Genomic DNA, 27,339 nt, shown 5'->3' with positions numbered 1-27,339 from the left:
CTGTGACGTGTGAACAATTTTAACCAGGTTTACATAATGTTACCCATGATCTGCTGACAGCTCTAGTACAATGTTAATCTTGCATCTATTATGGTTCATTGACTAATTTAGCAGTTTCTGTTGTCGGAAGTTAAAAATGAGGAACTGCGCTGCGCTAAAATAAGATGCCGCTCAACTCAATCTCCCACAGTATATCTCCCCTCACACTGTTACACTGTAGAAGTTGATTGAATACAAATAAAAAACATCAAAAATTGCATTAAACCATTGATTGCATTACATTAAATTACATCGAAGGGACACTGATCACATTAAATTTTAAAAGTTAAAGAAACATTTTTGATCAAGTTCTTTTAACTATGTATTTTGGTTTCAAAGTACAAATTAAAATCAAGTACAGATAACTCACAGATGGGCCTGGACCGAAAACAAGTTTTAATGATAAATATAATAATATAAATGTATTAACTTTATCATTAAGAACTTCAGTTCAACTTAATCTTTATTATTTTGATGGAACAATTTTGTTTATGAAGACCATTGTATTAGGTAAACACGTTAATATATAGGTTTGATTCCCACTCAATCAGATGTCTTATTTAGCTAACTACACCACAGGGTAAAGGGAAGTTGTTTATGACTCCGTTCACACAAGTTGCTCAATTTACATTTTGTCAAAGCTTCCGTCAGGTTATCTTCCCGTTGGTGTCGCATTGAGGCAAGCCTTTAAAATTTGTATTTTATTATAATTGTATCATCTTTTCTAACGAGGAACCGTATGGGCTCTTAAAAATTCATTCTAATCCAAACTGTATTTTAACAGTGGGAGATTGTTACTCATTCTAAAATGTGTTCTTGTATGGAACATCAGATTTGGAATAGGATGTTTCTCATCGTTCTATTCCTGTCAGGTGAGTTAAAATGCAAACAAAAACAAAAAGTATTTTAATGTGTTACTTGTAAAGAACACTTGAACGATAAAACAACTTTCTGTTATTTAACGGCTGTGGTTTGAGGTTGATCATGCGCGCTAGTGATGGGTCGTTCGCGAACGATCCGGCTCTAAGAGCCGGCTCTTGAAGGTGAACGTCGGCAGCTGGCTCGCATATCTGAAGAGCCGACTCTATTTTTAATAGATTAATACAGCCTATAAAAACTAAATGATTATGAAATAATGAATTTTAATTGTATTGAAAATAATTGACTAATTCAAAGAACAACAAAAAAATACTTGTAGTCTTAAAGGCGCACACGATCATCCTCACATTCTGTTCCTGTCAATCCTGCATGAGGGAGGGCCGAGCCAACTCACACAGTCAGAGAGTAGTCAAAACTCGGAGGAGAGCCATGATAAATCAATGCATTTTTAAAGATATGTGGTTACGGTCGAGTATGATTTCATAATTTAATTAAAATTGTTTTCACACCCATCATAGTCAAATTCATAGTTAAAACATGTATTTTTTAAAGAGCCGTTCGGGAGCCAAAAGAGCCGGCTCTTTTTGGTGAGCTGAGCCATACGAGCCGGCTCACGAAAAAGAGCCGAAATGCCCATCACTAATGCGCGCGTCCCTGTTGCAGGTGCTGCGGCTCATTCTCCTGGTCTCACTGCTGCGATGCCAGGCAGCATCACAGCCCTGTCAGGCTCCTGCGTGCTAATCCCATGTCTCTTTAATGCCACTACCACATCTCTACCAAACTTAACATTGAACTCAAAAGGAGTTTGGATTATCAACGATACACGTTTTGGGAAGTTTCCACAGAATGTCATCTACAATAGCAGTAACCTGAACAACAGCTACTCAATGAAGATAGTCGGAAACCTCACAGAGAGAAACTGCACCTCATTCCTCGACAATATAACGCAAAATCATGTAAACTCCTACTACTTCAGATTAGAGGACCCATCATTCAGAGCAACAGCCGATCAAAATGCTTGTAAAATAAAAGTTGACGGTAAGAGAATGTTGAACAGACTTTCTTCACAGTTTTGTATCGTTGGCATCCTTTTAGTAGCCTATACTTGTGTCACAAAACTTTTAAATATTTAACAATTGATGGCACCCTTTTTTATTTTCTACAATGTAACTATTTAATAGCTTTAATGCGTAGATTAGGCCTACAACATTATCTGGATCCTCAATAACAACTCACACCATTGTCTGAATATGAAATGATACATGTTGATATTCCTCTAAGTGACTGAAGGTCTAGTAGATGGTAGATGGCATAACTTTGTAATGTTCTTCAGATGTGCCTCCCAGACCGACCATCACCGACCCAGAGAGTCTGAAGGAGGGTGTCTCTGTCTCTGTCACCTGCTCTGCTGTGGCACCCTGCCCCACACTCCCCCCTGAGCTGAAATGGACTGGTCCAAAGGGGACAGCTACAGTCAAAACACTGCAGGAGAATTCAGACCGAACCAAGTCAGCCCAGCTCACGGTGAACTTCACTACCGCTGCCCATCACCATGGGACGAACATCACCTGTAAAGCTCTCTATCCAACTAACAGTCAGAAGACCAAGGCATCAGAAGCAACTGTGACTCTCAATGTTTCATGTAAGTTATATGTATCTGTTTGTCCATCCGTCCATCCATCCATCCATCCTCCTATTTTATATTTACAGAAGAGCATCCACGTTACAAGAATAGTTATTTCATAGCGTGTAATGCTGTAACATTATTGTTTGTTTTGGTTTGAGTGATAAAACATGACGCATCAGTAGCATGTTGTTCTAACATTCTTCGTCTACTTGAATGAGCAGAGACTGGATCATCATTCCTGTCTTATGAATCCCCTCTCCATCAGTTTCTCCCAAAAATACCTCCGCTTCCATCCACCCAACTGATCTGGTGTCAGGTAGCAACGTGACTCTGACCTGCACCAGCAGCGCTAACCCTCCGGTCAGTAACTTCAGCTGGGTCAGGATCAGTGGAAACACGTCAGTTGGTGTTGGAGACACCCTCACCATCAAAGTGACCGAAGCTGAGAAGGGAAGCTATATCTGCGTGGCCAGAAACCACCTTGGCCAGCAGAGTTCACCTGAGGTTCAGCTGACGATTAGAGGTAGGCCCTATATGCATCAATAGAAGTCAGCCGCACTGTTGTACCGAAATCGGTGACCTATCGAAAACTGACCAGGGGTCGCGGTTCAAATGGCTTGCCGTACTGTTCGGCGAATGTTCGAACCCTTACCTCTAACGTTTGCTGAACAGTATGGCAAGCCATTAGAACAGCGGTCCCTGGACAGTTTTCGATAGGTCACCGATTTCGGTACAACACGTGTTGTGTAAACGATAGGTAACAGCATTTACAATTTCATATATTCACGTTCTGTTTATTTGTTTGTTTATAGGACAACCGACAAACATCTTGTACTATGCGATCATAGGAGGGTCTCCAGCGATGCTCCTCCTCGTTCTCGTTCTGCTGGCTGTCTGGTGAGGAAAGACCCTAGAGATCTTCATGTAGACGAGTTGATGCTCTTAAATTATATGAAATTTATTTTAGGAGAAAATCCAGCGGTTCTGTCGACAGGGGAGCAAAGATGACAGCCAGCCCGTCAGAGCAGGTGAGCACGCTCTCTCTTATACAGGTGAGCACGCTCTCTTATACAGGCGAGCACGCTCTCTTATACATATAATAATAGTCAATACAACAATATATTGTATTGTAGTAAGTTGAACAAAAACAAGGAAGTGGTGAAAATAAAGTTGTGTGTGTAGTTTGGTACAGAACTGTAATATGGTTCCTCAGTGTGTGTGTATAATGTTCAGGCTTATAAGGAACCTGTGAAGTGTAACATGGCCCCTCAGTGTGCTGTGAGCCAGGTGAAGCATCTCGTTTAACTGCGGTAGTTTATCCTCGTCTGTGCCGTGTTTCAGACCCTGCCTGTTGGGCGTGAAGAGACACACGCCACCAGGGTCCCTGTGGAAGCAGAGGAACCGCCCAGCCAGTCTGAGGAGATCCAGTATGGTGAAATAGACTTCTCCAAACTGCAGCACAAAGCCGACAGGAATTTGGAGAAGTGCTCAGAAGACACAGAGTACTCTGAGGTCAGGAAGGGCGGGGGGCAGCCACCCACCCCGGACCCTGAAGACCTCTACGCTCAAGTCAAGAAATAATCATTTGCCATGAAGTCCTCCTTGGGGATGAGGTGTTTTTTGACTTGTTCTTTTGAGTTGAATTGGTTTATAGTTGGTCAGTGTCTGAAGTGCTCCTCGCAATCTGATTTTTTTATTAAAATAGTATAATTATAGGAAACAATATCAATGTCAGTCTTTTTGAGTTGAATTGGTTTATAGTTGGTCAGTGTCTGAAGTGCTCCTCGCAATCTGATTTTTTTATTAAAATAGTATAATTATAGGAAACAATATCAATGTCAGTCTCCTTTTACACTGGCATGCTGGGTATTTTAGTAGCTTGAAGCCTTTCTCAACAAACCTTCCTTTTGATGTACCAGTGATGCACTGATATCCATCTAGTGGTCAACACTGATTTTACATTTAGCCTCCAGAAAATAGTCAGCAATATTTGTTTATATATTATGTATTGGGTTATGTACTCTACATAGCGATGTTAATAGTAGACACAGGATGTTTTGTAGAACACTGGAGATGAATTTAAAGATTTATTCATTGCACTCAAACACTTTCACATTCATTTTCAAATCTCTTGCTTTTATTGGTCAAAAATGTGACATGTGGTGTAAACATTAATGCTTTTTAATTGGGAATAATATAAAAGTGGCAACCTTGCAAATCATCCTGTTTCCCGATGGCATTCCTTTACAATGTTTCCCTGAGCTAATAGGATACGTTTCTTCTTGAACATAAAGCCAGCATTAGCATTCAGGAGAAATGACCTGAATACAGTCAAGTGTTCATGCCTTCTTCTACCACACAAACTTCATCAAGTCAGACGTGATTCTTTGGGGTGCAGCTGGTAAACATCCAAGCGTTCAGCTTGGTTGCAGAATGTCAGTAAGGCACTACGACTCGTCAATGTTCCCCCACAGCCACGAAGGCCTTTCCTCATCTCCTACCCCTGTGACCTGGCAGCATAAGGCAGTGAGAAACCTTTCAGACCATTCTACCTCCCATTCTATCTCCAACCTTTAGTTTACATCTCCATGTATCCTCCCAAGACTGCCCTGAGTTTACCCCACCCGTCCCCCCCCACCCGTCCCCTCGTGTTAGCATCACTGTAGTGTAACGTCCATCATTTAGCTCGTTACCTCTTCATCCTTCCTTCCTGGTCAGTTCCTCACCCTCTTCTCCAGCGCGTCCAGCTCCTCCCCCACCTGCTGGGGCAGGTCTGCCCCCACCTGCTGGCTGAAATACGCCCTCAGCTCCTGGGTCTCCTTCTCCCAGAATGCCTTGGGCAGGTCGAAGAGGGCGGCCATATCCACGTCCCTGGCCAGGCCCTGGACGTTGATCGAGCCGTCCTGGGGCAGCCAGCCCACCATGCTCCTCCGGGCCGCCTCATCCTCGCGCTCGCGGCCGCAGCGCCTGAAGATCCACTCCAGGACACGGGCGTTCTCCCCGAAGCCGGGCCAGAGGAAAGATCCGGACACCGGGTCCTTCCTGAACCAGTTGACGTGGAAGATCTTGGGCAGCTGGGTGGGCCCCGGGCGCGTCTCCATGCTCAGCCAGTGGGCCAGGTAGTCTCCGAAGTTGTAGCCGAAGAACGGCCGCATGGCGAAGGGGTCGTGCATGATGGCCTTCCCTGGTATTGTCAAACAAATGTTTATTTTCCTTGAAAAGCATTCTGCATCATTTTATAAGATCAGATGCATGTGGAAGTGTCAGTACCTTTGTGTTCAGCTGCTGCTGTGGACTCAGATCTCATGGCCGCTCCCACAAACACCCCATGGCGCCAGTTGAAGGCCTCGTACACCAGAGGGACTCCTGGGACACAGCAGAACCGGGGTCAGAGGTCAGGCATTAGCAGGGGTCATGCCAGGGGCCAGGGGGGCCACAGTGACATTGTTGCTGATCCTATTAGCTTTCCTAACATCTAACAATAGAAGAAGACCTTCAGTGTTTCCCCTGGGACTTTTTTCAGGGGGGAGGTAGATCTACATTTTGCCTCCCATTCACTTTCAACGGAAGTCACGTGACAGGAAGTCACGTGACAGGCCCGGCAGTGTACCTGGCACTGCGAAAAGGTAGCCTAGCAACAGAAGCGAACCCTATTCCATGCGTTTATTATGGCAGAGTAGAGTCAGTGTGTTTCCAGTCAAAACTAAACTAGCATAACACAGCTAGCACAGTATATGCAACACCACATGGAGCTGCTCACAAGCACAATCAGTCGCTGCCAGTGGATCCAGTGTACTCATCAACACAGTGGATCCAGTGTACTCATCAACACAGTGGATTCAGTGTACTCATCAACACAGTGGATCCAGTGTACTCATCAACACAGTGGATCCAGTGTACTCATCAACACAGTGGATTCAGTGTACTCATCAACACAGTGGATCCAGTGTACTCATCAACACAGTGGATCCAGTGTACTCATCAACACAGTGGATCCAGTGTACTCATCAACACAGTGGATTCAGTGTACTCATCAACACAGTGGATCCAGTGTACTCATCAACACAGTGGATCCAGTGTACTCATCAACACAGTGGATCCAGTGTACTCATCAACACAGTGGATCCAGTGTACTCATCAACACAGTGGATTCAGTGTACTCATCAACACAGTGGATCCAGTGTACTCATCAACACAGTGGATCCAGTGTACTCATCAACACAGTGGATCCAGTGTACTCATCAACACAGTGGATCCAGTGTACTCATCAACACAGTGGATCCAGTGTACTCATCAACACAGTGGATCCAGTGTACATAACAAGGGCAACGTTGTGCAAATAAATTGAACTTTTGAGGTGACGAGCAAGAAGCGAATTGCCAGTGTGAAAACAGCTCTCTTTTTGGGGGGAATATATAGCATGATTTTATATATTTTGTCATTTTTAGGGAGGCGGAAGAGGAGAGTCATCCTCACCCTCTGGTCTCCTGCCTCCGAAGATGATGGCATCGATGGGCACCCCCTCCTCACTCTCCCACTGGGGGTCGATGATGGGACACTGGGCGGCCGGGGTGCAGAACCTGGAGTTGGGGTGGGCACAGAGGGTGGAGTCCCCTGGGGGAGAAGGAGCAGGGGGGGGGGAGGAGGAGCAGGGGGGGGGAGGAGGAGCAGGGGGGGGGGAGGAGGAGCAGGGGGGGGGAGGAGGAGCAGGGGGGGGAGGAGGAGCAGGGGGGGGGGGAGGAGGAGCAGGGGGGGGAGGAGGAGCAGGGGGGGAGGAGGAGCAGGGGGGGGGAGGAGGAGCAGGGGGGGGGGGAGCAGGGGGGGGGAGGAGCAGGGGGGGGGGGGGAGGAGCAGGGGGGGGGAGGAGGAGCAGGGGGGGGGAGGAGCAGGGGGGGGGGAGGAGTGATGAGACAGAACACACCAGAACTGAACGCTGTGATGTAAACACTGATATTCTAGCAGCAGTACAAGGTTGCGAGCAGTTAAACATGCATGGAAATACTCCAACAGAACTAATAACATCCCATGTCCCCTGGCCACCAGGTGGCGTGGTTTCTCCCCTCGTAGCTCACCGGGCGTCCAGGATTTGCCGTGCCAGTCCATCAGCGACACGCCCTCTGCTGGGGGCTCCAGACCCTCCCACCACACCCCCCCGTCGCTGGTCTCGCCCACGTTGGTGAACACGGTGTTCTTGGAGATGGTTGCCATGGCGTGGGGGTTGGTCTTCATGGAGGTTCCGGGCGCCACGCCAAAGAAGCCATTCTCTGGGTTTATGGCCCTCAGCTTCCCTGCAGAGCAGAGACACACATCACCACTGCTGTCCAACTGCAGACTCTCGCAGGAAAAACTGCAAGGCCCCAGGTAGAAATATCCAGTCTGAAACCGACTGTTTTGTGTTTTTGTGTGTCTGTGTGAGGGAGTTACTTTTGGCATGTGTGTGTGTGTGTGTGTGTGTGAATAAGAGTCTCCATACCCTGGCTGTCGAACTTCATCCAGGCGATGTCGTCGCCCACACACTCCACCTTCCAGCCCGGCATGGCAGGCTTCATCATGGCCAGGTTGGTCTTCCCACAGGCACTGGGGAATGCTGCCGCCACGTAGCGCTTCTCCCCCAGGGGGCTCGTGATGCCCAGGATCTGGAGGAGGGACAAACAGGAAGGTAAAAAATGGTTAAAGAGTGCTCATCTACGTGTCACAGTCTGGGCCCCCACACACACACACACACACCAGCATGTGCTCGGCCAGCCAGCCCTCGTCCTTGGCGATGCGGGAGGCGATGCGCAGGGCGAAGCACTTCTTCCCCAGCAGGGAGTTTCCCCCGTAGCCGCTGCCAAAGGACAGGATCTGCCGGCTGTCTGGCAGGTGGGAGATCAGCACTTTCTCTGGGTTACACGGCCACGAGCTCACCAGGGGGGCTGGGGGAAGAGGTTGGTGAAAGCCTGGTCAGGAAGCAATACAGGATCCTCCCAGGACCTCACACACACACACCACACCAATAGCTGATGCTACCCCACCCAGAAACAGGTGAGCAGTACCTTTCAGAGGCAGGGGTCGCCCCAGAGAGTGCTGGCAGCGTACAAACTCCGCCCCCTCCGCTAGCTTCTCCATGACGGGCGTGCCCATGCGGGTCATGATGCCCATGCTGGCCACCACGTAGGGGGAGTCAGTCACCTGCACGCCCATCTTGGACAGAGACGAGCCGACAGGACCCATGCTGAACGGGATGACGTACATTGTACGCCCTGGGGGGGGACACAAGCAGAGACACACAGAACTGTTACTTAGCGCCTGCTGTCTAAGTGAGTCCAGCACCACAGGGAATCTCTCCCATGGAAGAGCAGTGGTGTCAAACCAGAACCTCTCCTGAGCCTGTCAGGGCTTTTAGGATGGGGAGGTATGTAGAAACATTGGGCCACATCTGTCAGAAACGGAGAGAGGCAGAGAGAGGCAGAGAGAGGCAGAGATCCAACCGTACCAGCCATGCAGCCAGGGAAGCGTTCCTGCCGGGCCTTCTGGAAGTCCTCCTCGCTCAGCCAGCTGCCCAGCTGGCTCTTGGCTCCGGGGCTGGGGATGGGCACTGTGTCCCGCTGGTGCTGGGTCACGATCACCGTCTTACTCTCCACCCTCGCCACATCCTTGGGATCGGTCCTTGCCAGCCAGCTGGGCACGGGTGAAAGGTCACACACACACATCAGGGTCTAATCTTAACAACCTGGGTGGCTTGCTGGACTGCAGACAGCCCCTGTCCCCCTGGGCAGAGCGTGGCCCCGGGAGCAGTCCTCACCAGTTGTGGTACTTGGGCAGTCTCTTCACCATGCCGTCCTTCTCCAGCCCGGCCAGGACGCCGGCCGTCTCCTCCGCCGTGCCCGTCACCACATGCACACGGGCGGGCTGGCACTCGGCCACCGCCCCCTTCACAAAGTCAGCCACGGCGGAGGGCAGGGAGGGCATTGAGGCCAGGGAGCGTACCCCCACCCCGGCCCCCACACAGCCTCGCCTGGGGGACACAGAGGAGGTTAGGGTGAAGACACTCAAGGTGATAAAAACTGGATTTTCTATAGGTACATTTGATCTGCATCTGTGTGGTGGAACCCCATCACTGCTGTCCTCCAGTTTGGTTTCATGTTTTTAGATATGGACCCCCATGACATGCAGTTTAAGGGGAACTTTTATTTGTTCCCTCATTCATTCATGGTGACAGAGGGTGAAACACCAGAGATCACCTCAGAGCGTCTCTGGTCTCGAGCCAGGAGGGTTGGAGAGGAGGATGTTGGGTCAGACAACTTAAAGTCAAGCTGTTAAACAGAGAGAAACCTCTCGCTGGAAACACCAGACAGGATGAGTTTACTCTCCAGTCCACCTAACGTAAAACATTATATTTCACAAAAGATTTTCAAGTTTTTTTTCTTCAAATTTAATTTGACTCCACGGGATCTGCTGTATAATGTGACTCACATTTTTAACTGGTGGTTTTGGGTCGACTGGCTAATTTGAATCACACGTTTCTACTTCAGTTCAGAGTCTCTCTGACAGAGGGCACATGCAGTCCAAACTAGCAGCACAGTCATTAAAGTTCACACACACACACACACACACACACACTCTCTCCCCCTCTCTCTTAAGGATAGGGTCTAGAGGGCATAGGCCGACAAGCACATGCTGAGAAGATAACTAGCTGCTGATAAAGCAGGCATCATGCCAATAACACCACAGCTCAGACATGAGGACCAGCATTTAACCAATATACAATCCAACCATGACACGCACACTGACCACTGCATCACACACACACAGAGAAAGAAAGACCTTTGTTCAAGACACTTTACGGAGGTTAAAAGCTGAATTCAGCATACATCCTTAAAGGAGCACCTTACTGAAGCCACCCTTAACTACCAGCGAGCTGCTGCTTGTTAACTGCTATGTAATTATCTGCAACAGGAGGTCTGCTGTACGGAGAGACTGGACATCACCTTCTGAAGCTTCAAGACATGGCTTCCCCCGTTTGACCTTTAACCTCTCTTCCTCCCCCTGGCAACCCCCCCCCTCTGACAGACTCTCGTTGTGTGAGCAGCAGAGATTGAAGTCAAGCTGAGTCTGAACCCCTCCCTCCTCGTGGAGATCTTCTCTGTGTAACTAACAACTAACAGATTTGAGCATTTTCTCACATTGGATCACTGACTGAAACAGATGAGCACAATGGAACAGAGATCGCCCCCCTCCCTTCCTCCTCCTCCTCCTCCTCCTCCTCCTCCTCCTCCTCCTCCTCCTCCTCCTCCTCCTCCTCCTCCTCCTCCTCCTCCTCCTCCTCCCCCTCCTCCCCCTCCTCCCCCTCCTCCTCCCATGATACTAGTTGAGCTTTGCACGGTTCCATTCCCCAGTCTAACACCCCTTCAGAAAAAGTCAACCAATCACCAGGAACCACAAGCAGTTACACCCACACTCCCCCTACCAGTTATCGGTTAACAGTTCCTGAGGTCTGTGGAGAACACCGAGGGCACTACACGCACGTAACACACGCACGTAACACACGCATGCATCACGTTGGGTCGCCTGAATCCTGGTTTAAACATGCAGTGAGGACAGTTCATTCAGACAGAGTTGTGAACACAGCACACAAATGACAAGCTGCAAACACAACATGATGCAAGGCTGCTCACATTTAGCCTACTTTGTGCAACATGGTCAGATAGCCTGGGGGGGGGGGGGGAAGAGAAATTCAGAGAAATGAATGCTACTAGGATATGATTCGGAACCTATTCTTATGTCAACATGGCACTTATTGACTTAAAGAAATATCCTTCATTTTTAAGTGTACTTAGTTGCGCTGGTTTGGTCAGGTTTAGTTTAGCAGTGTTGGTGGCTAGTTATAGTTCAAGTCCTACGTGTGGCTTTTTAAACAAACTTATTAAACCTGTAGGGTGTGTTCGGTGTGAGTGTTGTCATAAAACTATAAAGATGTTTATCTAGGATACGAGCCAATTGCCATATCTCGCGTAGATTGCAAAAACAAATGGTCGTATCCAAAAGAGTCTGATTCGGTTGACATTTGTTTCAACTTATTGCAAATATTGTGTATGCATAATTGGCTACAACACAATCAATGGGTTGAAATGTTGCAACGCGACCAGTAGTCAAGTTAACTATAGAACACTATGTACCCCGTAGTTTCGGAGTACTATAAACAGTTATCCGGGTCAGAAAGTACATCTTATAGTGCACTCTAAATATGACTGAAATAAGAAAATACTCACCGTTTGAAAACTCCGAGAATGAGACACGACATCTTGTTGTAACACAAACTGTGGCAGTGAATTAAGTTTCACAAACTCAAAAGATCTAGTGGCAGAAAGTGGTCTTGTGTACTTCAGAACCAATCACAACTCATATCGAATCGGTGAGATAGCAGTGTGAATGCTGAGGTAGAGACCTTACCGAGAGAACCTTGCCCTTAGTAACACGTGTACGTTCACAGGCGCAAACATGCACGCACACCTTGACACAGGTTAAATGTGTCGTAGCTCAATTACCTACTGATCAAAACATACTTAGTGCAATGTACGCAGATGTGCCTCTGGAAAAAATGTATAATCTGAGACTCAAACGCAGTCTAAGTACGAAAACTACGATAACTTAAATTGATGTAGTCTCGTTCAAGCATCGACAAAATCCGCGAGCGTTCTCATTTTTAATAATTTGCGTTCTTTTAAAACACGAAAACACGCGAGACAAGGAAGACACGGAATACTACTTCATACAACCAAGTTTCCTCATGATTCAAATATCCCGTCCAGACACCGGAAAACTCGACCCGGCTGGATGATGCAAGTTCGAAGTTCCGGTATCAGCGGCCAAATACGCGGAACAGTGAGACAGTTTTTAAAGGGTTGCAATGAACGGGATAGAGAAGCTGAGAAATTGGCAATGGACCTCGTCAGTTGAAAGCTCAGTACGAGTGTGTTGTGAAAAGCTGAGCAGAGTCAGCAAAATAAAAACGCAAAGTCATTGAAAAAAATAGTACTGCGGAAGGATATATGCAGTTTCAGTTGTTTACTCAGAACTGGCCTAATTGGACCAATTAGCTAGCAGGCAATATTGTTGATGCGTTGTAAAAAAAATATATATAATTTGTTTTAAAGCACAAAAAAAAAGAATGGGCATGTGGGTCTGTTCTGGTTAACACGAGCCTGTCAGGGGTGGCTGGATAGGTTAGAGTGGTAGGGTAAGTGGATGGTCCACTACATTCAGGTCAAGAGGAAACATTAAATTGGGAGAAATAGTCAACAGGATGAAGAGAGGGTGGGAGTGCCGAAGGCAAAAGAAAGAATTGAACCGGGAGAACCTGCTCCTTCTGGTTTCACTACTGCCGGGAGAACCCCCTCCTTCTGGTTTCACTACTGCCGGGAGAACCCCCTCCTTCTGGTACCACTACTGCCGGGAGAACCCCCTCCTTCTGGTTTCACTGCTGCTCAGAACCCCCTCCTTCTGGTTTACTGATGCTCAGAACCCCCTCCTTCTGGTTTACTGCTGCCGGGAGAACCCCCTCCTTCTGGTTTCACTGCTGCTCAGAACCCCCTCCTTCTGGTTTCACTGCTGCCGGGAGAACCCCCTCCTTCTGGTTTACTGATGCTCAGAACCCCCTCCTTCTGGTTTCACTGCTGCTCAGAACCCCCTCCTTCTGGTTTCACTGCTGCTCAGAACCCCCTCCTTCTGGTTTCACTGCTGCTCAGAACCCCCTCCTTCTGGTTTACTGCTGCTGGGAGAACCCCCTCCTTCTGGTTTACTGCTGCTCTGTCTCCTGGAGTGGTATGTGGCGTTGCTGCAGCTGTACTGAGACTAGGATCTCCTGAACAGGCAGGCTCAACTAGGCTTTACACTTCAACCCTACAGAGACCAGGACAATTTCTTACTGTGAAGAACGTGATTTCAATTTTGCATACGAGTTTCAGTTGTGAATTTGATACCATATAAAGTTTGCCAAAGGGAGGGAGATCCTTTTCTGATGTCCTCTCCCCATTCCCACCCCTCCTCCTCCTCTCCTCTCCCACCCTCCCCTCTCCCTCCTCCCCCACCCACCCTCCCTCCCCACCCTCCCTTCGGCTCCACAGACTTTCAGACCTTTGCACTTCCTTTGACCTTTGAGTCTTTCACAAACAAGTTTGAAATGACAGAAAACAACTTTCTAGATCTCTCACTCAATCACTTCAATCAATAATTAAAACACTTCAGCTTTCACCCTTTGGATTAAATCAGTCCAAAAAAGTCCACAATTTATTGTAATTTATTGCATGTAACTCTAGCATATTTCAATGACATGTAATCATACAAGCACAAAGCAAAGGAACAATTAACTGCTCACAATATTAACAAACACCCAGATGGTTATAAATGATGTGGCAGATAACCAAAGCACTAAACCACCACTCTATGAGACCGATATCACTAATAAATACTGTTCAACATTTATTATAAGCTACATTCATAATGCTCGTACTGAGGATTTTCTCAAACGCTATTTTTAATGGTTCAACAATACTTAACCATTTTAACAATTTGGGATATGGTCATACATTTAATTTAATTTCAGATTAAATTAGTTAGGCATTTATGAGAGTTAATCATTTTCCAATCAACTGCAATGGTATAGCAGTTACAGAGTAGCAAAAACATCCGGTTCCTGGTCTCCCTGCTCTGTTGACAGTGAGGGTCTCGTGTGCCGACAGCATCACTGCTTAACACTACGTTTGCAAGTGCATTAATACTGAACGCGATACTAGAATATTGTTATAAAATGTTTGTCAATTTGTAGACCTACACTCACCAAGAGGAAAGTCTAATAGTTTGTTTTAGTATGTTCTATGTAAAACCGAGTAAAAGCAATAAGAAACCGTATCCATACTCTAGTTTATTCACCAGTGAGATGTTTCACCTTCCCAAACCTTTAACGCGAATAGCGGTTAAATGCACGAGGATGTTTCAGGTTCAATATACTACGTTCAAAAGTTGATAGGAGCGCATTCCTTAGCGGACACACTGGGAACCGCAGACCATGTCAACATATCGAAGTTATTTTACCACCCAGTGTAATTGAGAATAATTTGCACTGATTTATTTGTCTGGTAAATGTATCACACTGAAACATCTGCCAATGATTTTAAGCCTCAGAAACTTCAAGTCCCACAATGCCACATGATGAACGCGAACCCCGTGCCAACCTGGAAAGTACGGAAATATCCTTACTTTCATTTTCAGTTTTTAATGCTGACTAACAACGACTGCTTTTCCGTGCTGTGCATCATTCACAATTAACAGGTAAACCACTAATTTCTCACACAGTTGTGTGTATTTGCACGATATTGTTGTGACAATGTGTAATTGTGTACACAACTTAAAGTGATTTCCCTTTTCATTAAAAGAAACGATGACATCCATAGACATCCGCCCGGAGTCGAAGAAACAGGTAAGAATAGCGACGTTGTCTTCTTTTAAACTCACTTCAAAGTAACTAAATGAAATCGTCGACAGCCGAGATAGATACCTAAACAGCATAGTGTGCCTAGGCAGAGTTTTAGGAGCATAGTTCACCGTGTGTTAAGCTAACTGATAGTAAAGTGTTAGGCCATGAGATCACCAGCTGGAACTCGACCCGTCTACCCCGCAGTGGAGTGAAACTACCTGTCAGACAACTCGGACACAGTCAGAGTTGGGTGTCTGGTAAGTGTGATATCAGTGATACAGTGACCACTCTCCTCCTCTCCAAATACCACACTACAGGTCGATGACTTCTGCAAGCAACTTACCAAGGAGGTACATAGCCAGTTTGAACAACTTAAGCACTTCATCATGCGTAACTAAGAGCTTTTCATATTTAGAAAACCCATCTGTCCGCTGTGTGATACAGGCAGAGACCCTGCTCACAGGCTTCTTCCCTCAGAAGATCGTAGAGATGGAGATGCTCTTGAAGGTAAGAAGGCTGAAGAAGACACCTGCTGCTCCAGCGGCAGGAACACAAGCGCTCTAGACACACAGGAGACATTAAGTCAGGGTGTTTATGATATTGTGATGTTGGTGTGGATGTTCTTCAGAGCTCGCTGAGCCTGGATAACCTGGTGACCCTGAAGGCTCCTCTGGATATCCCCATCCCTGACCCTGTGAAGGAGGAGGCCAAGAGGAAGAGGAAGGAGGAGGTGGAGACACCACACACTCTGACATACCCCCACACACACACACACACACACGCATACACAGAAATCCACACACAATTCCCCCCCACACACACACACCCTCCTATCCATGCTCTAGTGTTAGCTTCTAGCCAGAGGCTCTGTACTGACCCCTCTTCTCTGGATCCTGCAGAAGGAAGCCAAGGAGGGCAAGAAGGGCAAGGAAGACAAGGAAGACAAGGATGAGGAGGATGCAGGTGAGAGGAGGAACATGGTGCTACCACGCTGCTGCTCCAGTAGAACAATACTAATATACATCTCATGTATTTTGTTTTTGTGTAACTGGCACAAGACTACTCCTGTTCTCACTGTCATGTGATCTCTCAGTCTAACAGTGAGGCAGTGATTTATATTTGGAAAGGGTGGGGGTGTTCCACGATGTATAAAAGCCATTGTTGATGGACTCACAGCAGGGATTGGGTGGAGTCTGTTAAGTAGTAGTTTGCTGCATTACAGAAGTGCTACATTATATTGGACATAAAGACGGGGTTGTGGTCTTCCTCCAGGTCCTCCCTGCGGCCCCATCGCCTGCAACGAGAGGGTGGAGCGTCTGCTGAAGGAGATCAGGCCTCAGATCCAGACCCTCAAGGAGAAGCTCAACACAGTCAGTTGTTTACCTCACTGCAGAGAGTAAATCGTGAAAGGATATGAATCATATTTAAATGTATTTATGTGTTCCTGTGCTCCCAGGTGTCCATGTGGGTTCAGCTCCAGATTCCCAAGATCGAGGATGGAAACAACTTTGGCGTGGCTGTGCAGGTGAGCTGTTAGGATGCGTCACCATGACCACCAAAACACTGTTGAACTGCACATTTCTGATCCTAATATTCCTACATGTTGCTCCACAGGAGAAGGTGTTTGAGCTTCTGACCAACACTCGCACCAAGATCGAGGGATTCCAGACGCAGATCTCCAAGTAAGATGTGATACTGAGAACAGTGCTGTTAACTGATGATCTGGTGTGTGTGTGATGTGTGTGTGTGAATCTGCTGACATGTTCTGGTGTGCGTAGGTACTACAGCGAGAGGGGCGATGCTGTGGCCAAAGCATCCAAACAACCTCACGTGGTCAGTATTCCTGCATGTGTGTGTAATTGTACAGTATACGTGTGTGTGTACAGTATACACATGTACACAATCACCTGCTGGCCTGACTTGTGTTCCGTGGTCTCCAGGGAGACTACAGACAGCTGGTGCATGAGCTGGACCAGTCCCAGTACTGTGAGCTGAGAGTCGTGGTCCTGGAGATACGCAACACATACGTAAGCCCGGGTCACTTCCTGTTTCCCTCCTCGTACTTCCTCCCCCCTCCAGCAGGTTGTGGCCATGCAGAGCTGTTAGCAGTGACCAGGGGAGGAGCCCTCGCCACACGAACAAAGGAGTCAATTGAGTACACTGAACAGATGCAACGTTCAACAATTCGAAAATATAAAATTACATTTCATTGAAGGGAATAAATTTAAATTAAATTTGCTAGGCACCGCTGTATAGATTTCACAGGAGAATGTATTACAGAGGTGTTCTAGGATCTTTTATTTGAGGACCAAAACTTTCCATGACTCAGTGATGTCATTAATCTGCCTGTAGTTATATCTGCCTGTAGTTATATCTGCCTGTAGTTATATCTGCCTGTAGTTATATCTGCCTGTAGTTATATCTGCCTGTAGTTTTATCTGCCTGTAGTTATATCTGCCTGTAGTTATCTAGCAGATGGAGCCGTTCTCCTGTTCAGTGTTTCTGGTGGAAGGTCTGCCCCCTGCTGCGTTCCTCTGATGTGTGTTGAAGAGGCTGTTGGGCGGAGATGAAAGGCTGGTGATGTCATGATGCTGTTCTCTCCTGCTGCTGTCCAGGCTGTGCTGTTTGACATCATCAACAAGAACTACGACAAGATCAAGAAGCCCAGAGGAGACAGCAAGGCCCTCATCTACTGAGACACACACACTCCAGATGTGTTCATTTGAAATACCACTGACGATCTGATATATAGAGACACTGACTCAGTAGTGTTTAGATTCACATTTTCATTTCCCCAGCCGTTAGTAAATAGTGCTGTATTAACCATTATCAGACTACAAAATAAATCTGTGAGATTTCTTGTTACTCTGTGAATTGCCAATTTTTGTTGCCTAAGTTTTAAATTATGTGAAAGTGAAAACAGATCAATCGTTTACCTATACTAATGAATAAGCCTTGAGTGATCCGTCCAATTCTTCTGCCATGGGGGTGAGGTATTAATTATATTAAATATAATTTAAGGTGACATGAGACAGTTTCCCATGCGTGAATCCTTCTCTAAGGAATGAGGACTAACATTTCAGAGAGATTAAAAGCATAGAGTCTGACGGGGAGAGAAGCTGAAGTGTGACCTCACATCAGATGAGGGAGAGTTGGCAGCCAACACAGCTCTATGACCCCTGACCCCCACAGACATCTCTACAGTGCAGGCCCCTGCGGCAGGGCTATCATATCACGCTGTGGGGCCACACCGGCCTCCCCACCACCAGCCTGGCCCCAGGCAGCACCACCCCCGGTACAGGCCCATCCACATCAGGCACCCTACAGCGCCCCCCAACAGCTGGGAGGGGAACTGTGGGAGGTGAGCCAGCAGGCAGACCAGCAGGCTGAGCCACAGAGCCAGCAGGGAGACACACAGCAGAAAGAGGAGGCGCAGTGGGTTCCCCCAGGGCTTCCCCAGGGCCAGGCGGGGTTTGAACGCGGAGCCCTCCTCAGCCAGGACCAGGCAGCACAGACAGAGCAGGACCAGGCAGCACAGACAGAGCAGGACCAGGCAGCACAGACAGAGGAGGAGCGTGTCTTCACACAGATGCCAACCACGCCACAGCAGGCCTGCTCTCAGACAGGAGGCCTTGCTCAGCCCCGGGAGGAGCAGCAGGGGCTGGCCCACTGCACCCCGCCCCGGGGACAGGCCCCCAGCCTGGGGAAGGGGTTAGTAGCAGCTCCCTGCAGCGTCCTCCAGCCAGGCCAGGAGCCAGACACACCCCCACCACATGGCTCCGGTGACAGCCACCCTGGAGAGGTGGGGGAGGGAGAGAGCGAGGGAGGGCCGGAGGGAGAAGGAGAGGATGAAGACGAAGGAGCTGGTGGAGATGCAGGTCCAGAGATGCAGGAATCAAGGAACTTCCTGGAGGGAGAAGTCAGGTTTTACAGACACATACGTGGAAATCCCGGGGGGGACACGGGGGACAGGACCCCCCGCCCCCATCCTGGGAAAAATATGATCTGTCCCCCCCAATATATCACTGTAAACATAGACCATTTCAATAATATTAATAATATACATTTAACATATTACAATGTAGGCTATGTGTAACAGCAGTAATTTGTGTCCCCCTCAGGGATTGCTCTTGAGAAAATGTCATAATTGTCCCCCCCAAAATTGATAACAGATTTTCACCACTGGTCAGACAGAACACTGCTGGATGCGAGATGGAACACAGGAGTTGAATCAATGTTGAGATTTCTTTACAAAAATCAACTCTAAATTTGTATTATTTACACTCACAAAAAAGTAATTAGCAACTTTTTTCCATAACCAATGTCACAGAAGACCGAGGAGAAACAGTACTGAATGGTTTGTTGTCATAACAACAGCCTGTACTGACCTGTAGAGGAAGTGGTTCCTGTTGGCCAAGATGCTGTTCCTGGACACCCAGGGCCCCAGAGCCGGCAGCACTCCAGAAACCATCAGGTCAAAATGACACCTGAACAGTGAACAACGCAGGAGGCCAGCCGCCAGGTCTGTCAGTACCAGCAGCACCCAGGTGAGGAGGCTCAGACCAAGCCTCCCTACCCGGCGGAGTTCACCAGCCGCCTGGTGGGATTTCTGGTTGATGTCAAAATGTTCATTTGCTGCAGCCTTGCTGTCAGTGTCCACGCTTTCAGGCCAAGTTGAGTTTTGCTTTACTGCATGTCGTCCTCCCTCTCGGCTTTCCTGTCAGAATATACCGCCGCTGTAAAAATAATAGAGGCAGAAATCTCCCAATTTTTGGGGGTAAAAAGTATGTTTTACAGAAACTTACCAGACTCGCTGCCTCGTAGTGCAGCTTCAAGCCCTGATGGGACACAAGAGAACCGTCTCTCTGCCTCGTAGTGCAGCTTCAAGCCCTGATGGGACACAAGAGAACCAACCTGCTCAACGGTCAGAGAACTGGACCGTAGGTCACGCGGTTGCAGGTGGTGTACATCCCTTGTGGTATATGTCCCGTTTGGATGAATGCTAAATGAAAACACACAACAGACAGATACACTAACAGCTCCCCAGACAGTTTCATCCTGGATCTGGGCTCACTGGCCCTGTGTTCCCCCTGGCTCTTCAGGGTGTTGGGCTTAATTTTGGGACTGTAATTTTAAAGCACTTACAACATTCCTCACGTAACAAAGCCCTCCGTGCATAATGCTGAAGCTGCATCAGCGGTCTGTCTAGATACGCCTCTATACTATTCACCAGACAAGCTGCCTGGCTATTTAACAAGTGTAATTAGGTAATACACAAGCACAGATAAGGATTACCAGGAAGAAAGTTCAAAGACAAAGATTAACATTTAAAGAAATATTTTATTTGTTATTGTAAAACATTGTTTTGAGAGTGAAATATGGACATTGAGATATAAATACACTCAAATACCATCCACACATATTCTACCCTTCACCCTATATCATCCCAGCACAAACACACATTCAAACCTTTCAACTGGAAAATGTTTACATCAGGCTACAAAATCTTGTGTTTATTTTCCACCCCTGGACAATAATAACGATAAAATATAATACATTATTTATAATGAATTATTCCCATTATTTATGAATGATTCTTACGATTTCCCTAGTATTTATGACATACTTTTTTCATTTAATGTTAACATTATTTATGAAATTATTTTAAACAAAGCACCAGAAGACTGTCGTCATTAAAATCGACTGAGGATCTCCAGAGCAACACGCCACACACAGCTTCTAACACACTGCATGTCAGTGGGAACACATCCAAAAAGTGACAAAAAGGCTCCAATGTCACATGAAAACTCCACCCTTTCCTGCAGGTTTCTGAATACAATGTTATTATATCTAGGGGAAGTTAGGAGGACCACATCAGGAGAATAACACTTTACACATCACACTTTATTATCCAGCATTGATAGTGTGAGCTTTAACATCTCGCTCTGAGAGAGGCCCTCACTCTCTCTCGACTGGTGGATCCTGCCTATGACTTCACTTCCTGCCTTTCCTTGGCCCTACTCCCTCTCCCTCTCTCTGTCCTCGTTGAGCGGATGGGTCTGTCTGTGCTCCCACAATCGCACAGCACCATCCCACTGTAGGGAGATAGAGGGAGGGAGGGGATATGGGAGGGGGAGAGAAAGGGAGAGAGAGAGAGGGAGAGGGGGACAGGGAGAGAGGGAAAGAGGGAGAGCGAGCGAGAGGGGATGAAAGATGAGAGAGAGGGGATGAGGAGGAGAAACACAGTTAATCAGTGAGGTATTCCCTCCATGTCCACCAGGTGAGCCGCTGGGCCGGGACTGTTCAGGCCGTTACTCACAGAGCTGCTGATGATGCTGTCCTTGTAAGGGTGCCAGGTCACATCCCTCACACAGGCCTCGTGGTCCGACAGCCGGGACACAACGCTGCCGGTCAGCACGTCATAGACTACACACACACACACCACACACACACACACACACACGGGTTAGAGACACAGAGGGAGAGAAACAGTCGGATGGCGAAGGAAAGCGAGAGACACAAAAACAGAGAGACAAAGACAGGCACACCCACATGCAGGTTACATAGAAAGAGAGAGACAGACAGATACAGACAGAGACAGACAGATACAGACAGGCAGACAGATACAGAGAGACAAACAGATACAGACAGGCAGACAGATACAGAGAGACAGACAGATGCAGACAGATACAGAGAGACAGACAGCTACAGAGAGACAGACAGATACAGAGAGACAGATACAGAGAGACAGACAGAGAGAGAGCCAGGTGACCTACTGAGGATCTTGCCCGTGGAGCAGCCTGTGTAGATGAACCTCTGTCCGGTGGTGAACTCAGGAGAGAAGCGGCAGCGTATCAGAGTGTGCAGCACGCCGTGCCCCCGGTACGTCATGACCGACGTGTCTCCTGTCAGCTTGTGTCTCTTCAGAGCTGGGAGGGGGAGGAGAGATGGCCAATGCCAGCTAAGTCAACAGACAGTGGCTGCTGTTGACAGAGTAAAGTACAGCTGTGCAACAGGAAGTAGTGAGGAGGAGACATCAGGTATTGGAAGTATCAAACTACTGCCCGCAGCCAACACTAGCAGTCTACACCCCTGCCCCCCCTCCCTCACCTCTCTGCCCCCCCTCCCTCACCTCTCTGCCCCCCCTCCCTCACCCCTCTGCTCCCCCTCCCTCACCCCTCTGCTCCCCCTCACCTCTCTGCCCCCCCTCCCTCACCCCTCTGCTCCCCCTCACCTCTCTGCCCCCCCTCCCTCACCCCTCTGCTCCCCCTCACCTCTCTGCCCCCCCTCCCTCACCCCTCTGCTCCCCCTCCCTCACCCCTCTGCTCCCCCTCACCTCTCTGCCCCCCCTCCCTCACCCCTCTGCTCCCCCTCACCTCTCTGCCCCCCCTCCCTCACCCCTCTGCTCCCCCTCACCTCTCTGCCCCCCCCTCCCTCACCTCTCTGCCCCCCCCAGGTCCCTCTCTCCCTTCTCTCCCCCTAGCCCCTCCTCACCTCTTTGGGGGACCTGCTGCCAGCGGTAGTCCCAGTTCTGCTGGGTGACGGCCAGCCGGGATGCGGCCAGCCCCTCCTTGGGGGAGAACCTCCTCACGTCCCACAGCTTGATGGACTGGTCCTTGGAGTTGCTGATCAGGTAGCGAGCGTCGCCCTGGTGGGCGGTACAAAAACACACCACACAGAAATGTTTTCAATTATTTCAATTTTTTATTTGGAATCTTGTTCCACGTCACTGTGGTGTGGACAGAAACGTAGGGTTAGGAGTGTAGGGATGTAGTTTCAGGCCAGCTTGTATCAGATCATGAAAGATTCAAGATGAATGTAATGATGTCCTTGATCTTCTGCTGTACTTTCTATTATGCGCTATTGGTATGTCGCTGCGCTCATAAAGGAATTTAAATCTGAATGCTAGTGCTGGTTACCTTGGTTACCTTGCTGTGGATGAGGGTGGGGGTGTACCTTGCTGTGGATGAAGGTGATGCCGTCTCTGTGCCCGGCCAGCTGACCCACAGGCTGGGGGCGGTCCTCACGCAGGGTGCGGCGATCCCAGACCTTGCACAGCGCGTCATCGCTGCCGGAGAACAGCAGCTGGGAGGAGCTGTCTGCAAACGCCACTGCGTTCACATCATCCTCATGGGCGTCAATCTGCAGGGGACAAACGAGAGGGCAGGGAGGATGAAGAGTACAGGAGACCAGTAGAGAGAGAGACAGAGAAATGTAGAGAGGAAGAGAGAGAGGAAGAGAGGGAAAGGGAGGAACAGATGGTAGAGGTCAGGCAGGTTGTGACAGTCACAGAGGGGTTCTAGAGTGTGTTTGTGTGTGTGTATGTATGTGTGTGTGTAGGTCTGCTCTCTGGTAACAGTTAAAGGTAGAGGTGTGAAGCCACACTCACACACTGACCTTTAACGTTCTCTTGTTCTGTTCACGATCAAAGACATAGAGGCGGCCATCGTTTGCCCTGAGAGAGAGAGAGAGAGAGAGAGAGAGAGAGAGAGAGAGAGAGAGAGAGAGAGAGAGAGAGAGAGAGAGAGAGAGAGAGAGAGAGAGAGAAGCTTACATAAATGAGTCTTCTCCTAAGCAGCAGTCTGAAGTGGAGTGTGGAGTGTGTGGAACTCACCCTCCCAGGATCTCCTTCCCGTCCGTAGACGCGGCCAGAGAGAACACACAGAACCTCCTCTCATCTGGGCTGCAAGACAAGACCCGCCCCTCAGATCACCAGCTACATGGTACCATGAACTACCAGATGTTACAGGACTACAGCATGTACATCAGTTCTAGTCCTAATATTGTGCTGACTGGCTGGCTGGCTGGCAAATGCAGATACAACATCAGGATTAGAAGCCACAGCTGTATGTGTGAGCGAGTGATGACCTGAGGGTGGTGCCGTGGGAGGTGTGTGAGCGAGTGATGACCTGAGGGTGGTGCCGTGGGAGGTGTGTGAGCGAGTGATGACCTGAGGGTGGTGCCGTGGGAGGTGTGTGAGCGAGTGATGACCTGAGGGTGGTGCCGTGGGAGGTGCTAGGAGGGAAACACTCACTTGAGGTCCAGTGCCGTGTGAGTTTCACTGTCTCCCTCAATACTGCACACATGAACTGCAGGGGGAGAGAGACATCAGGACAACACCAACAAGACTACCATATTATGGTATTATTATAATTAAATAAGTTTGTTTACTTCTTATAAATTCTATACACTGTAAACTATTAGCCAAACTGCTTTTCTACTCATTTCCACAGATACTCTGTGACTGTCATTGCTGACCAGCCCGGCGTGGCCCACAAGGTTCTAGATGGTTCCGTAGCCTTACTGTAGTCAGACCAGCTGGAGTAGAGCACGCAGCTGGCGTCGGGGGAGAAGCACGCGTCCAGGACGCTCCAGCCCACATCCCTGGCCTTCACCGCCCGCTTCAGACTCAACCCACCCCTGCTGGTGTCATACAGGCGGATGTTCTGGTCTGGGGGGGATGACAGACAAGGCAGAAATACAGACAGACAGGAGAATTAGTGACCCATGGGATTAGGAAATGTGTAAAACTGAGTTCTTCAGTCAACTTGAACAGAAGCAACTTACATACGTACAGACTTGCAATATGATCTTAGTTTTGAAGAGTGTTAGTTACCTTGGCAGGCAGAGAGGAACATGTTGCCATCCTCACTGTAAACCCCGCAGAAGGCTTTCTGTCTGTAGGTGTCTTTACACGACACACAGTTGGGCAGGAAGCTGAGGAGAGGCACCTTAATTCATTACATTTACAAAACAGTAAAAATGTAAATAACTTCCTGCTGTATACTCACTGTGAGCGGATACGGCTGCACTCCCCATGAGAAAAACTGGAGCCGAGACACCTGCCTTGTTCCCTCTGCAGAACACAACCCAGGATAACTAACTATGACAACACGATAACCATGATAGCACGATATCTAGGATAACACGATAACAGGAAAGTATGTCTGAACATGACACGATAATGAGACAGATTCTGACACAGTCTTATGTCCTTTAACACAGCCTGCTAAAGGGGCAGGGGGAAGTACCTCTGTAAGCATGTGTGTGAAGCTGTTTCTGCCCCTCAGGGCTGAGGAGGCGGTAGCCAGGAGGATCTGGGTTCTGATCTCACTCTGGTCCACGTCCTGCGTGTCTGGCTGGGAGTCCACTGGAACACAGGAACACAGGCCTCCATCAGGACAGGCCTCCATCAGGACAGGCCTCCATCAGGACAGGCCTCCATCAGGACAGGCCTTCATCAGGACAGGCCTCCATCAGGACAGGCCTCCATCAGGACAGGCCTCCATCAGGACAGGCCTCCATCAGGACAGGCCTCCATCAGGACAGGCCTCCATCAGGACAGGCCTCCATCAGGACAGGCCTCCATCAGGACAGGCCTCCATCAGGACAGGCCTCCATCAGGACAGGCCTTCATCAGGACAGGCCTTCATCAGGACAGGCCTCCATCAGGACAGGCCTTCATCAGGACAGGCCTCCATCAGGACAGGCCTCCATCAGGACAGGCCTCCATCAGGACAGGCCTCCATCAGGACAGGCCTTCATCAGGACAGGCCTCCATCAGGACAGGCCTCCATCAGGACAGGCCTCATGACACTATTACACTTTGTAGTGAAAACCCACTCCTATCTAAGACTGTTTTCTTTGTTAGGGTGAACAGCACAGAACATCAACAGGTGATGACTGGTGTGTGTGAAACGACCTCTACGTTGTCGTGGTTACCAGGGGGGTTGTAGCGGTCTCCAAGGCGACCCTCCCACGCTCCATCGCTGTCCTCGTCAGAATCCGAGTATGACTGGACGAGCTGCAGCCCTGTCGCCCCACTGCCATGGACCAGCCTCACCTGGCCCCTGCAGAGAAACACACCTTTATTGCCCTGAACCTGCGACCTCTTGATCTAAGATCAAAGGCCGTTGGATCTTACCTCCTCAGTAAGTAAGCCAGCACTTGCGCTAAATCAACGTCCTCTTCAGCGGTAGACTGTCTCTCTGCAGCTCTGTTGCCCCGTGTGCCGCTGCTCTGGTTGGATTCCTGATCAGACTGGTCTGGGTTGCCGCTGGAACCCCGACCGCCGGACATCCCAGAACTGGACTGAGAGCCCATAGACCGAGAGCCTAGCGAGCACAACAATGTCGAACGGAAATGTTTATGCCCAGGTGTCAACCCCCCCTCTCTCTTGATCGCGCGAGCACACACACAAACACACACACAAGCCATTATAAACGCCATACATTTTTCTGATCCAAACACGCACACACGTAACTATCTCTTTGTCAGTTTACGATTAATGCGCAGTATGTGGATAGTTGAGTAATGCACGGTTGAGGTCTTTCCTCGTCCTTGCTTAACAGATTCAACTAACAAACACATTACGGATTTGAAATTGAACACTACACACAGTGCTAGTAAGTCTATGTTTAAAACATGTAAAATGTAAATTAAGGTTGAACTGGCAGCTAGAACTAAAGATTGTAGACAATAACTAGCGTTAGCTAGCTAGCTACATACCCCTATGTTATTGTCGTTGACAGTTCCTTGGCACTGTACTGGAAGCTAAATCCTTCGTCAGATATATCGATACAAGTTAGACAAAGACAAAAAGTGTTATATGTGGGAAATGTTTTCAATATGGATTTTGTCCAAACTGGAGTAGTTTTTCTAGCCCAGTCCGTGTTGCGCCATGTTGTTTACAAAATACAAGCCCTCTTCACGAGCTCCTGCACTTTCGCAGTCACATGATCAACTATCGCGAGGAGGGATCCAACCACTAATTTGGTTGCCTCGTTGAATCCCGTCTGTATTTAGCTAAAAGTTTAACAGAAGTTTGATGAATATTGGTATAACTTAATGTGTCGGCTGAAATTATGATAAAAGACACGATACAAATGAAAGCAGTGTTCTCAAACTGGAGCACTAACTTGATCACCGCAGACTGGGGCCTAGTAGTGACAACACATGCCTACGTCAGTATGTGGAGTCTGTTTTGATCACCAATCAGAGGACCGTTTCATAATTGAAAATGAAACAGAACTTTTTGGTGCTAAACATCTAGCAGATACTACATGTTTCTATTTTTTTATTATATGAGGGGTAGGCTTTGTGCCAAATGTCTGAAAATGTATCGAAAAAGCATCCCCTCACATTTCCAAAAGAAGCAGATCCGAAAAGGGGGGTGGCATCGTAAGATAACTGCTGTGTATGACCTACGTTTTGAAGATGACTGATGTGGTTTTCGAAAGCAAGAAAATGAATTATTATATGCAAAATAGGTGTTTGAGGGCCACATGTCTGTACGTATTATCACATTCCGTAGACCCACCGTTGAGTCAATGTCCGTTTT

General features: G+C 48.3%; 4 protein-coding genes and 1 pseudogene across 5 annotated transcripts; 2 read left to right on the top strand and 3 right to left on the bottom strand.

The window, feature by feature from the left end:
* The first annotated feature begins 683 nt into the window (after positions 1-683).
* Positions 684-4,766, top strand: si:dkeyp-28d2.4 (myelin-associated glycoprotein). 2 transcript variants are annotated; one of them, XM_062479460.1, is made up of 7 exons: positions 684-911; positions 1,582-1,956; positions 2,252-2,560; positions 2,811-3,068; positions 3,358-3,442; positions 3,513-3,573; positions 3,887-4,766. In XM_062479460.1, the coding sequence occupies exons 1-7, from the start codon at positions 848-850 to the stop codon at positions 4,124-4,126; spliced, it is 1,392 nt and encodes a 463-aa protein (XP_062335444.1). In that variant the 5' UTR covers positions 684-847; the 3' UTR covers positions 4,127-4,766. The 2 variants fall into 2 exon arrangements, with proteins under 2 accessions (XP_062335444.1, XP_062335443.1); XM_062479459.1 differs by having other exon boundaries at positions 3,513-3,597.
* pck2 (phosphoenolpyruvate carboxykinase 2 (mitochondrial)) lies at positions 4,661-12,486 on the bottom strand. Its single transcript, XM_062479458.1, has 10 exons — positions 11,797-12,486; positions 9,330-9,542; positions 9,021-9,205; positions 8,581-8,787; positions 8,273-8,460; positions 8,019-8,181; positions 7,618-7,833; positions 7,022-7,159; positions 5,816-5,911; positions 4,661-5,729 (listed from the first exon to the last, which is right to left on the bottom strand). Exons 1-10 carry the CDS (start codon positions 11,826-11,828, stop codon positions 5,260-5,262), a joined length of 1,908 nt encoding a protein of 635 aa, XP_062335442.1. The 5' UTR covers positions 11,829-12,486; the 3' UTR covers positions 4,661-5,259.
* Positions 12,487-14,725: 2,239 nt separating this feature from the next.
* Positions 14,726-17,864, top strand: psme1 (proteasome activator subunit 1). Its single transcript, XM_062479965.1, has 12 exons — positions 14,726-14,854; positions 14,959-15,002; positions 15,317-15,349; positions 15,444-15,506; positions 15,628-15,729; positions 15,899-15,962; positions 16,272-16,369; positions 16,456-16,524; positions 16,614-16,681; positions 16,778-16,832; positions 16,940-17,026; positions 17,615-17,864. Exons 2-12 carry the CDS (start codon positions 14,964-14,966, stop codon positions 17,693-17,695), a joined length of 759 nt encoding a protein of 252 aa, XP_062335949.1. The 5' UTR covers positions 14,726-14,854; positions 14,959-14,963; the 3' UTR covers positions 17,696-17,864.
* Positions 17,865-18,231: 367 nt separating this feature from the next.
* On the bottom strand, positions 18,232-19,470 carry LOC134035391 (fat storage-inducing transmembrane protein 1-like; annotated as a pseudogene).
* Positions 19,471-20,319: 849 nt separating this feature from the next.
* dcaf11 (ddb1 and cul4 associated factor 11) lies at positions 20,320-26,734 on the bottom strand. The gene is made up of 15 exons (XM_062479872.1): positions 26,508-26,734; positions 25,924-26,113; positions 25,722-25,849; positions 25,031-25,149; positions 24,791-24,855; positions 24,616-24,716; positions 24,304-24,450; positions 24,034-24,088; positions 23,614-23,682; positions 23,397-23,454; positions 22,956-23,141; positions 22,494-22,647; positions 21,776-21,928; positions 21,319-21,425; positions 20,320-21,094 (listed from the first exon to the last, which is right to left on the bottom strand). Exons 2-15 carry the CDS (start codon positions 26,100-26,102, stop codon positions 21,017-21,019), a joined length of 1,599 nt encoding a protein of 532 aa, XP_062335856.1. The 5' UTR covers positions 26,103-26,113; positions 26,508-26,734; the 3' UTR covers positions 20,320-21,016.
* Positions 26,735-27,339: the final 605 nt, after the last annotated feature.

The sequence above is a fragment of the Osmerus eperlanus genome, chromosome 15 (assembly GCF_963692335.1).
Source record: "Osmerus eperlanus chromosome 15, fOsmEpe2.1, whole genome shotgun sequence".
NCBI lineage: Eukaryota > Metazoa > Chordata > Actinopteri > Osmeriformes > Osmeridae > Osmerus > Osmerus eperlanus.
This window is presented reverse-complemented; position numbering and strand designations above follow the sequence as displayed.